Consider the following 12,904-nt stretch of genomic DNA (forward strand, 5'->3'; position numbering starts at 1 on the left):
GGGTTCCCACTAGATAACACAACCACACAGTTCATATGAGGCACCAGAGCCCTGCTATCGGGTTCCCACTAGATAACACAACCACACAGTTCATATGAGGCACCAGAGCCCTGCTAACGGGTTCCCACTAGATAACACAACCACACAGTTCATATGAGGCACCAGAGCCCTGCTATCGGGTTCCCACTAGATAACACAACCACACAGTTCATATGAGGCACCAGAGCCCCGCTAACGGGTTCCCACTAGATAACACAACCACACAGTTCATATGAGGCACCAGAGCCCTGCTATCGGGTTCCCACTAAATAACACAACCACACAGTTCATATGAGGCACCAGAGCCCTGCTATCGGGTTCCCACTAGATAACACAACCACACAGTTCATATGAGGCACCATAGCCTACCCTGCTATCGGGTTCCCACTAGATAACACAACCACACAGTTCATATGAGGCACCAGAGCCCTGCTATCGGGTTCCCACTAGATAACACAACCACACAGTTCATTTGAGGCACCAGAGCCCTGCTATCGGGTTCCCACTAGATAACACAACCACACAGTTCATTTGAGGCACCAGAGCCCTGCTATCGGGTTCCCACTAGATAACACAACCACACAGTTCATATGAGGCACCAGAGCCCTGCTATCGGGTTCCCACTAAATAACACAACCACACAGTTCATATGAGGCACCAGAGCCCTGCTATCGGGTTCCCACTAGATAACACAACCACACAGTTCATATGAGGCACCATAGCCTACCCTGCTATCGGGTTCCCACTAGATAACACAACCACACAGTTCATATGAGGCACCAGAGCCCTGCTATCGGGTTCCCACTAGATAACACAACCACACAGTTCATTTGAGGCACCAGAGCCCTGCTAACGGGTTCCCACTAGATAACACAACCACACAGTTCATGAAAAGCATGAGGTGAAGCTTGAGTTAGATATCGACCTAGTGTGACCATCCTGATCCCTCAAGTCAGTGAGTCAACACAGGAAGGAGCAATGAATGGATAGTTCATTTATTTCCAAAGCTGCAATGATGGGACACACACAGTATGGATGAATGATCAGTAGTGACGGGATATAAATACCACTCCCACAGCAATTCTACATTAATCTGCCCTGTAATATACTAACAAAAAAAACAGTTGAAATGTCTATCAAAGTCATTGGGATCGTATAGTGGATTTAACAATTCCTACTAATTCCTCATTTACTATTATAAATGAATCAATTGTTTCCATGTGTCTCATATTCACAACATCAGAATATCGCGTCATCCATTTTAGTATCAAAATATATCAAATTGACATGGAAAATTACTCAATGTCCCCCTCTGGTGGCGAAGAAGTATAATACACCTAAACTAACAAAACCGGGCTGATAAACTCGCTGGTGTTCATGAGTTTGTAAAACATATACTTTATACTTTTGTCATAAATGACCCTTGTCAGCTCGGAGATTTGAACTTGCAACCTTTCGGTTACTAGTCCAATGCTCTAACCACTAGGCTACCCTGCCGCCCCCACAGTGTGGATGAACGATCAGTAGTGAACAGGGTACAAATAGCACTCCTAAAGAAGATGCATTTTCCAGTTAGATACCAACTTGAAAGAGGGATCTTTAGCATAAAACCCACATGGAAAACAGAGATTTGGCAAATAACATATAAAGAGGCTGACTTGACGCCAAACCAACAACAGTAGTTACTAAAACATAAATTGCTAATGTGTGATTTAAAACGTGGATTTTATGATGTAATGTCAATTTTATACATTTCTATCCCAGAACCACTCAATTTTCAAGTTCTCCATAAATCTGCTGTGAATTACCCAGAATCCCAAGCTTTTATCACAGGAGCAGCGGTCTAAGGCACTGCATCTCGCTGGAGGCGTCACTACAGACCCTGGTTCAAATCCAGGCTGTATCATAACAGGCAGTGATTGGGAGTCCCTTAGGGCAGCGCACAACTAACAGCTCAAAAACCACACGGAATCTGGGAGTAATGTGTACATCCCTGGATAGAGGACAATTTGTAGAAAACAGCTAGCTACATTTTGATTCAAGTGGGTCGCCAACGTGGTAAGTGTAACACAACTCTTTTTTTGTTAAATCACATAAATTAATACTCTTCCATTTCAGAGCCTGGATTTTTCCCCTGAGCCTAAAATCCATATCATGTTGAAATCAATTGATGAGGGGGCAAACGTTTAGGCTTCTACATTGACACTATTAAAATATTCCTAATACAATGTTAAAACATACCACATTGTGACATGAATTCATTGATATCATAAAACAACTCCATGTATGTATTTTCTGATATTTTAACAAATTAACTCTGGTCACAGCTATAAGATTTCTCTCCTGTGTGTGTTCTATGGTGATTAGTCAGTGCTAGACTCAGTAAAACTCTTCCCACATTGAGCACAGCTGTAAGGATTTATCTTATGTGTGTGTTCTCTGGTGTAAAGTCAGATAGCCAGATCTAGTAAAACTCTTCCCACATTGATTACAGCTATAAGGTTTCTCTCCTGTGTGTGTTCTCTGGTGTGAAGTCAGATAGCCAGATCTAGTAAAACTCTTCCCACATTGATTACAGCTATAAGGTTTCTCTCCTGTGTGTGTTCTCTGGTGTCGGGTAAGCTGGCCAGATTGAACAAAACTCTTCCCACATTGATCACAGCTATAAGGTTTCTCTCCTGTGTGTGTTCTCTGGTGTGAAGTCAGATAGCAAGATGTAGAAAAATTCTTCCCACATTGATCACAGCTATAAGGTTTCTCTCCTGTGTGTGTTCTCTGGTGTGGAGTCAGATAGCTAGATGTAGTAAAACTCTTCCCACATTGAGCACAGCTATAAGGTTTCTCTCCTGTGTGTGTTCTCTGGTGTGAAGTCAGAGAGCTAGATGCAGTAAAACTCTTCCCACATTGAGCACAGCTAAAAGGTTTCTCTCCTGTGTGTGTTCTCTGGTGTGAAGTCAGATAGCTAGATGCAGTAAAACTATTCCCACATTGATCACAGCTATAAGGTTTATCTCCTGTGTGTGTTCTCTGGTGTAAAGTCAGCTGGCCAGATTGAACAAAACTCTTCCCGCATTGATCACAGCTATAAGGTTTCTCTCCTGTGTGTGTTCTCTGGTGTAAAGTCAGAGAGCCAGATTGAACAAAACTCTTCCCACATTGATTACAGCTATAAGGTTTCTCTCCTGTGTGGATTCTCTGATGAATTTTAATGCCTGATGAGGTGAAACTCTTCCCACAGTCAGAGCAGCAGTGAGTTCTCTTCCCTGTGGATCTCTGCAGGTGTTTTTTGAGGTGTTCTGATCTAGAGAGACTCTTCTCTGCCTTGTCAGCATCACAAGGTTGTTGAGGCTCCCCAGAGGATCCACGGTAGTCCCGTCTCTCTCCTGTGTGAACAACAAAGTCAGACAGACGATTAAAGGCCCACAACAGCGGTAATCCAGTGTAAAAGTTGATGCCAACAGCGTAGCCATGATGTTGTACAACAATTGACGTCTGTAATGAATGTAAAAACTATTTGACAATTGTCTTAAAATGAGCAAGAATAGTCATTTTGTCTTGTTTTCACATTAGTAGTAAAATCGATGATTGTAGGCTAGAAATAAGTTATTAAAGTTGTTGAAACTCTAAGCAATGTGCCAGATGACTTTTGGTTTCCAAGGCCCCTTTCTGTGTTTGCTAAACTTGCAGCACGAGGGCGATGCACATGCAATTTGATTGCAGATACTCCTCCCTGCTAATGAGGAAACCGATAGTTATGGATGTAGTATATCTGCCTGGAGCAAAAATGGTGGGCAAAGATTTTAGTTTTTCACAATGTATTCTGAATGTAAAAAAACTCCATTTCCAGGTTGCTTATGAGTGCATGTCACACTACCTTGGATTATAATTGTAATGCTTGTTTGAATGTCCTGCTTAATATAATGTTTGCGTCATCATCGCAAATCAACCGCTTCGTACTTAAAAAACACTTCAACCAGTAAAATGCTCTTTGGCTGAGGGTTTGTACACGGTTTGCCAAATTGGCCCATAACTTAACCTAACAACAAATGAAGGAAAATAGCTCTGTGTGTTGTACAATAGCCTATCCAACAAGGAACAGTTGTCTACACATTATGACCACGGTAGGGATGTTGGATCCAACATGGAGCACGGCATAACTGTCTTTACCAGAGTAATGAATGAAGAAGCACTTTGGTTGTTGTTGTATGTCTTGATGTTTGTCATGTGACAATCATTCAGAAAATGATTTCCTGGATCAGCTAATGATAGATGAACATGTGACTAACTAAACAGCTACAGTATTAAGAATGATGTTTAATTATTGAAGAACCACATTAATGACAGTATCCATTTGGGTGTTGTCAATAAAGTTACAATATTTATTATTTTTCTTAATGTTATTTATTTAACCTTTATTTAACCAGGTGGCCATGATGTAATAATGATAGTTTAACCAGGTAGGCCAGTTGAGATCAAGTTCTCATTTACAACTGTGACCTGGCCAAGATAAAGCAAAGCAGTGCGACAAAAAACAACAGAGTTACACGTGGGATTAACAAAGGAACAGTCAATAACACAATATAAATATCTATATAGTGTCTGCAAATGGTGTAGGGTGGAAAGGCAATAAATAGGCCATAGTAGCGATGTAATTACAATTTAGAAAATTGACACTGGAGAGATAGATGTGCAGATGATGATGTGCAAGTAGAAATACTGGTGTGCAAAAGAGCAAAAAAGTCAATAAAAACATGGGGATGAGGTAGGTAGTTGGATGGGCTATTTACAGATGGGCTGTGTACAGCTGCAGCGATCGGTAAGCTGCTCAGATAGCTGATGCTTAAAGTTAGTGAGGGAGAAATAAGTCTCCAACTTCAGCGATTTTTTCTATTCGTTCCAGTCATTGGCAGCAGAGAACTGGAAGGAAAGGCGGCCAAAGGAGGTGTTGGCTTTGGGGATGACCAGTGAGATAAACCTGCTGGAGCGCGTGCTACGGGTGGGTGTTGCTATGCTGACCAGTGAGCTGAGTTAAGGCAGAGCTTTACCTAGCAAAGACTTAGAGATGACCTGGAGCCAACGGGTTTGGCGACGAATATGTAGCGAGGGCCAGCCGACAAGAGCATACAGGTCGCAGTGGTGGGTGGTATATGGGGCTTTGGTGACAAAACGGATGGCACTGTGATAGACTGCATCCAGTTTGCTGAGTAAAGTGTTGGAGGCTATTTTGTAAATGAGATCGCCAAGGTCAAGGATCGGTAGGATAGTCAGTTTTACGAGGGTATGTTTGGCACTGTGAGTGAAGGAGGCTTTGTTGAGAAATAGGAAGCCGATTCTAGATTTAATTTTGCAATGGAGATGATTCATATTAGTCTGGAATGAGAGTTTACAGTCTAACCAGACACTTCGGTAATTGTTGTTGTCCACGTATTCCAAGTCAGAACCGTCCAGAGTAGTGGTGCTAGTCCGGGGGGTGCGGGCAGCGATCGGTTGTTGATTGAGTCGAAAGCCTTGGCCAGGTCGATGAAGACTGCTACACAGTACTGTCTTTTATCGATGGTGGTTATGATATCGTTTAGTACCTTGAGCGTGGCTGAGGTGCACCCGTGACCAGCTCGGAAACTGGATTGTACAGCGGAGAAGGTACAGTGGGATTCGAAATGGTCAGTGATCTGTTTGTTAACTTGGCATTCGAAGACTTTAGAAAGGCAGGGCAGGATGGCAGGATGGACCTAGGTCTAACAGTTTGGGTCTAGAGTGTCACCCCTTTGAAGAGGGGGATGACCGCGAAAGCTTTCCAATCTTTAGGAATCTCGGAAAAAAACGAAAGAGAGGTTGAACAGACTAGTAATAGGGGTTGTCACAATGGAGGCAGATCAATTTAGAAAGAGAGGGTCCAGATTGTCTAGCCCAGCTGATTTGTATAGGTCCAGGTTTTGCAGCTCTTTCAGAACATCAGCTATCTGGATTTGGGTGATGGAGAAGCTGGGGACGCTTGGGCAAGTAGCTGCGGGGTGTGTGGAGCTGTTGGCTGTGGTAGCCAGGAGGAAAGCATGGCCAGCCGTAGAGAAATGCTTGTTGAAATTCTCGATTATCGTGGATTTATCGGTGGTGACAGTGTTTCCTAGCCTCAGTGCAGTGGGCAGCTGGGATGAGGTGCTCTTATTCTCCATGGATTTTACAGTGTCCCAAAACTTTTTGGAATTAGATCTACAGGATAAAAATGTATGTTTGAAAAAGCTAGCCGTTGCTTTCCTAACTGATTGTGTGTATTGGTTCCTGACTTCTCTGAAAAGTTGCATATCGCGGGGACTATTCGATGCTAGTGCAGTACGCCACAGGATGTTTTTGTGCTGGTCGAGGGCAGTCAGGTCTGGAGTGAACCAAGGTCTATATCCGTTCTTAGTTCTACATTTTTTGAAAGGGGCATGCTTATTTAAGGTGGTGAGGAAATTATTTTTAAAGAACAACGAGGCATCCTCTACTGACGGGATGAGGTCAAAATCCTTCCAGGATACCCAGGCCTGGTCGATTAGAAAGGCCTGCTTGCAGAAGTGTTTTAGGGAGCGTTTGACAGTGATGAGGGGTGGTCGTTTGACCGCGGACCCATAACGGATGCAGGCATTGATCGCTGAGATCCTGATTGAAAACAGCAGAGGTGTATTTGGAGGGCAAGTTGGTCAGGATAATATCTATGAGGGTGCCCATGTTTACGGATTTAGGGTTGTACCTAACATAAAGACATGAAGCGAGTCATAAAGCGAGGCATAAAGCAATCACAGGTATTGATTGGGAGAGCTAGCTAAGACAACAACGGGTAAGACAACAACAGTTAATCATCTAAGACAACAGGTAAAATGGCAATGAATGGGCAGAGAGGGTCAGTTAACTACACACAGGGCCTGAGTTCGAGACTGTGGTCGACAGATGAACAAAAAACAAAATGGAGACCCGTGATTAATGAACAATCCAGCAGGCATCAGCTATGTAGATAAATAATCATAGGGTCCAGTGAACAGGAATATATGAACCAGGGAAGCCGTTAGGTAGTCATTATTACGCTAGCCGGGAGATGCGCCTGGCTCGAGGCTAACTGGTGCTAGCTTCGGGACATGGGCATCACGGACGTCCTGCAAAGGCCGGTTGAGGGCACATCGGACAGAATTACGTCGGCAGACCAGTCGTGATGGACTGGCTCCGTGTTGACAAAGGGTCCAGGCCAATTGGCAAAAGAGGTACTGTAGCTGGAGTAATTTTGTTTGCTAGCCGGGAGATGCACCTGGCTCGAGGCTAACTGGTGCTACCTTCGGAACAAGGGCTTTAGCCACTATAGCCACACTGGTATAGTGTGAGCTTACGGCAGGAATCCGGTGATGTAGTGGCTTCTAGTCGTCTTAGTGAAGAGTCCGGGAGGTATCAGCTGTGTGCCCGAGTGATCATAGGGTCCACTGAGCAGGCTGGGAGATGAGCTTCGAGGCTGGGCCACTTGGTGGCAGCAAGCTAGCTGCGATTATCCGGTATAATGGTCCAGAGTGGGAATACTGCAAGAATACGGTGATGTAGTGGAGAAAAACAGTCTGATATGCTCAGGGTTGATATTACGCTGTGCAGACTGGCAGGTATTATCCAGGCTAAAAGATGACTAAATAGCTAGTAGCTAATCAGCTGGTTAGCTTCTGATGGCTAGCTGCTGATGGAGGTTCTAGCTATAAAGTCTAAAAATAAGCAGATCCGTATCACATTGGGTGAGGCGGGATGCTGGAAGGTATATTTAATTTAAACATGGAAAAAGAGATTGGAATATTTTGCAATATATACAAAAAATGATGAAAAAAACCCATAACATTTACAACAGCCATCACTGCTACGCCATCTTGAATTGCAAGACTACTCAGTTAAAAAACATTGGATACAGCAAACTTTGGCACCAAATGGAAAAGGTTGCTGACTGCTGGTGTAGTCTATTATCAGAATCTATAGGAGCATAACGACTGCTGGTGTAGTCTATTACCAGAAACTATAGGAGCATAACGACTGCTGGTGTAGCCTATTACCAGAAACTATAGGAGCATAACGACTGCTGGTGTAGTCTATTACCAGAAACTATAGGAGCATAACGACTGCTGGTGTAGTCTATTACCAGAAACTATAGGAGCATAACGACTGCTGGTGTAGTCTATTACCAGAAACTATAGGAGCATAACGACTGCTGGTGTAGCCTATTACCAGAAACTATAGGAGCATAACGACTGCTGGTGTAGTCTATTACCAGAAACTATAGGAGCATAACGACTGCTGGTGTAGCCTATTACCAGAAACTATAGGAGCATAACGACTGCTGGTGTAGTCTATTACCAGAAACTATAGGAGCATAACGACTGCTGGTGTAGTCTATTACCAGAAACTATAGGAGCATAACGACTGCTGGTGTAGTCTATTACCAGAAACTATAGGAGCATAACGACTGCTGGTGTAGTCTATTACCAGAAACTATAGGAGCATAACGACTGCTGGTGTAGTCTATTACCAGAAACTATAGGAGCATAACGACTGCTGGTGTAGTCTATTATCAGAAACTACAGGAGCATAATGACTGCTGGTGTAGTCTATTATCAGAATCTATAGGAGCATAACGACTGCTGGTGTAGCCTATTACCAGAAACTATAGGAGCATAACGACTGCTGGTGTAGTCTATTACCAGAAACTATAGGAGCATAACGACTGCTGGTGTAGTCTATTACCAGAAACTATAGGAGCATAACGACTGCTGGTGTAGTCTATTACCAGAAACTATAGGAGCATAACGACTGCTGGTGTAGTCTATTACCAGAAACTATAGGAGCATAACGACTGCTGGTGTAGTCTATTACCAGAAACTATAGGAGCATAACGACTGCTGGTGTAGTCTATTACCAGAAACTATAGGAGCATAACGACTGCTGGTGTAGTCTATTACCAGAAACTATAGGAGCATAACGACTGCTGGTGTAGTCTATTACCAGAAACTATAGGAGCATAACGACTGCTGGTGTAGTCTATTACCAGAAACTATAGGAGCATAACGACTGCTGGTGTAGTCTATTACCAGAAACTATAGGAGCATAACGACTGCTGGTGTAGTCTATTACCAGAAACTATAGGAGCATAACGACTGCTGGTGTAGTCTATTACCAGAAACTATAGGAGCATAACGACTGCTGGTGTAGTCTATTACCAGAAACTAAAGGAGCATAATGACTGCTGGTGTAGCGTATTACCAGAAACTATAGGAGCATAACGACTGCTGGTGTAGTCTATTACCAGAAACTATAGGAGCATAACGACTGCTGGTGTAGTCTATTACCAGAAACTATAGGAGCATAACGACTGCTGGTGTAGTCTATTACCAGAAACTATAGGAGCATAACGACTGCTGGTGTAGTCTATTACCAGAAACTATAGGAGCATAACGACTGCTGGTGTAGTCTATTACCAGAAACTATAGGAGCATAACGACTGCTGGTGTAGTCTATTACCAGAAACTATAGGAGCATAACGACTGCTGGTGTAGTCTATTACCAGAAACTATAGGAGCATAACGACTACTGGTGTAGTCTATTACCAGAAACTAAAGGAGCATAACGACTGCTGGTGTAGTCTATTACCAGAAACTATAGGAGCATAACAACTGCTGGTGTAGTCTATTACCAGAAACTATAGGAGCATAATGACTACTGGTGTAGTCTATTACCAGAAACTAAAGGAGCATAACGACTGCTGGTGTAGTCTATTACCAGAAACTATAGGAGCATAACGACTGCTGGTGTAGTCTATTACCAGAAACTATAGGAGCATAACGACTGCTGGTGTAGTCTATTACCAGAAACTATAGGAGCATAACGACTGCTGGTGTAGTCTATTACCAGAAACTATAGGAGCATAACGACTGCTGGTGTAGTCTATTACCAGAAACTATAGGAGCATAACGACTGCTGGTGTAGTCTATTACCAGAAACTATAGGAGCATAACGACTGCTGGTGTAGTCTATTACCAGAAACTATAGGAGCATAACGACTGCTGGTGTAGTCTATTACCAGAAACTAAAGGAGCATAATGACTGCTGGTGTAGCGTATTACCAGAAACTATAGGAGCATAACGACTGCTGGTGTAGTCTATTACCAGAAACTATAGGAGCATAACGACTGCTGGTGTAGTCTATTACCAGAAACTATAGGAGCATAACGACTGCTGGTGTAGTCTATTACCAGAAACTATAGGAGCATAACGACTGCTGGTGTAGTCTATTACCAGAAACTATAGGAGCATAACGACTGCTGGTGTAGTCTATTACCAGAAACTATAGGAGCATAACGACTGCTGGTGTAGTCTATTACCAGAAACTATAGGAGCATAACGACTGCTGGTGTAGTCTATTACCAGAAACTATAGGAGCATAACGACTACTGGTGTAGTCTATTACCAGAAACTAAAGGAGCATAACGACTGCTGGTGTAGTCTATTACCAGAAACTATAGGAGCATAACAACTGCTGGTGTAGTCTATTACCAGAAACTATAGGAGCATAATGACTACTGGTGTAGTCTATTACCAGAAACTAAAGGAGCATAACGACTGCTGGTGTAGTCTATTACCAGAAACTATAGGAGCATAACGACTGCTGGTGTAGTCTATTACCAGAAACTATAGGAGCATAACGACTGCTGCTGTAGTCTATTACCAGAAACTATAGGAGCATAACGACTGCTGGTGTAGTCTATTACCAGAAACTATAGGAGCATAACGACTGCTGGTGTAGTCTATTACTGGAAACTTCAGGAGCATAACGTAAGAATTTACGAAGGCCAGCAGCAGCGGGAGGAGGACGAGTTTTTTTTCTGATGGTTAGGCTATCTTGATCTCTGGTTCCCGAGTCATATGTGTGTCTTAATTATTTAATCAAACAGCGTGCTTAAAGCATCAGACCAGTTCAGTACATATAGTTGATTTTATTAAAAACCACATGGGGTGTGTCTATATATGGAAAAATACACGTTTATAACATTTCTCCCAATCGGTTGGTAGAAAGAAAAGATGATTCTTGGTTGACCCAAGATTTGTTTTAGTTGGGGCCCTAGTGCATTCATTAAGTTCAGACCGCTTCCCTTTATTTTGTTACCTTCCTTATTCTAAATTAGACTTTTTTTTTAAAGAATTAAATGAAAATGTTAAATGTTTTAGAAATGCTTGAGACTCAAATTAATTAATCATGTTTTGAGGATATACAGTGTTTGTTTACATTTACTAATGAACATTGGCGTGAAAAAAAGCTTATATTTTGGGTTCTGATGGGGTACGACAGTTGACCTAAGCTCATGAGGCATTTATAAGTGATTTCTTCAAGAAACAATGGGTACATATCATTAATGTATGTCCCAAAATGCTAGCCCCTCCTGGGCTAATCTAATAGGAGATATTGGGGATATTGGGGAGTACAGTATTTCAGGCATTGTCATGGGATGCATTTGATCAATTGTTAACGTTTTGTTGATGGTCCACTCTTGATGTTCTACACGTTACAGTGAAGCTTCAGCCATTCCTACAGAACAACATTAAAGTGTAGAACCCTTTTACTGCATATTGGTTCAACGACTGCAGAGACGGTACTTACTGGTGTTAAACAGATCACCAACCTCCTCTTCTTCCTCCAATGTGACAGTAATCTCCCCCTCCTCCTTCTCATCCTCCTCTTCTTTTACTGTAACATCCTCCTCCTCTTTCACTCTGAACGTGTCTTCCTCTTCTTTCACTGAAACGTCTTCCTCTTCTTTCACTGAAACATCTTCCTCTTCTTTCACTGAAACGTCTTCCTCTTCTTTCACTGAAACGTCTTCCTCTTCTTTCACTGAAACGTCTTCCTCTTCTTTCACTGAAACATCTTCCTCTTCTTTCACTGAAACGTCTTTCTCTTCTTTCACTGAAACGTCTTTCTCTTCTTTCACTGAAACGTCTTCCTCTTCTTTCACTGAAACGTCTTTCTCTTCTTTCACTGAAACGTCTTTCTCTTCTTTCACTGAAACGTCTTCCTCTTCTTTCACTGAAACAGCCTCACCTTCTACTTGTTTTACTGTAACATCCTCCTCCTCTTTCACAACAATGTTCTGCCACAGACCCTCTTTCTCCGTCCAGCAGACCTCATCTTCTTTAACAGGAGGAGAGTAGTTTAGGGAGCTCATGGTCGTGGATGTTAGCTAGCTAGCTAGCTATCATTAGCGACTAGGCTCCTGCTAACTTAACCAGCCAGCTACTAAAGCTGACTAATACAAAATAAAGTAATATTAAATTAAACAGGTTAACAAGTTTAGACACAGAAATGTGTCTGAAACACAGTAGCTAATATACACCGAAATCGTATAAATATCTTGAATCTTTCGGCTATGTTGGCTAGCAAGCTACCGAGGTGGTTGACGAGCTGTTTCTGAAGAACCGTCCACTAGATTATACGTCACGCTGGCAGCGTCGTCTGAAAGACGCACATCGCCGCCTGCTGACTGGAGGGGAAACGCAGTTGAGGATCATATTTTATTTTGAGACAAAGGATTTAAATCCTTTGAGACAAAGGATTTACATGGATTTAATTAAATAATACTATTATATTGAGACATACAAAGACCTGAATGTGTTTATTGATTAGTGCAAATAAAACATGTTTACTACAGCACATTAAAGGCAGTTTCATTAAATCAAACTAAATCTAAATAAGTAGCTAGCTACTGTCGGTCTATAGATGTATATAATGAACAGACTAGGTCTATACTGCTCCTACATGGTGTAACAATACATCATGTAGATGTATATAATGAACAGACTAGGTCTATACTGCTCCTAC

The 12,904-nt window shown here is 42.4% G+C and overlaps 1 protein-coding gene across 1 annotated transcript; it reads right to left on the reverse strand.

The window, feature by feature from the left end:
* Positions 1-1,012: 1,012 nt before the first annotated feature.
* Positions 1,013-12,251, reverse strand: LOC118940517 (zinc finger protein 239-like). The gene is made up of 3 exons (XM_036951009.1): positions 12,181-12,251; positions 11,687-11,733; positions 1,013-3,422 (listed from the first exon to the last, which is right to left on the reverse strand). The coding sequence occupies exons 1-3, from the start codon at positions 12,249-12,251 to the stop codon at positions 2,464-2,466; spliced, it is 1,077 nt and encodes a 358-aa protein (XP_036806904.1). The 3' UTR covers positions 1,013-2,463.
* Positions 12,252-12,904: the final 653 nt, after the last annotated feature.

The sequence above is a fragment of the Oncorhynchus mykiss genome, chromosome 17, assembly GCF_013265735.2.
Source record: "Oncorhynchus mykiss isolate Arlee chromosome 17, USDA_OmykA_1.1, whole genome shotgun sequence".
NCBI lineage: Eukaryota > Metazoa > Chordata > Actinopteri > Salmoniformes > Salmonidae > Oncorhynchus > Oncorhynchus mykiss.

What these genes read in the sequence shown, in the direction of transcription:
- LOC118940517 (XM_036951009.1), bottom strand. Translation starts at nt 12,251, where the DNA reads ATGAGCTCCCTAAACTACTCTCCTCCTGTTAAAGAAGATGAGGTCTGC. An exon ending in ACGGAGAAAGAGGGTCTGTG is followed by an intron (nt 11,734 to 12,180) that starts GCAGAACATTGT and finishes GGGGGAGATTAC; the next exon opens with TGTCACATTGGAGGAAGAAG. An exon ending in TGGTGATCTGTTTAACACCA is followed by an intron (nt 3,423 to 11,686) that starts GTAAGTACCGTC and finishes TTGTTCACACAG; the next exon opens with GAGAGAGACGGGACTACCGT.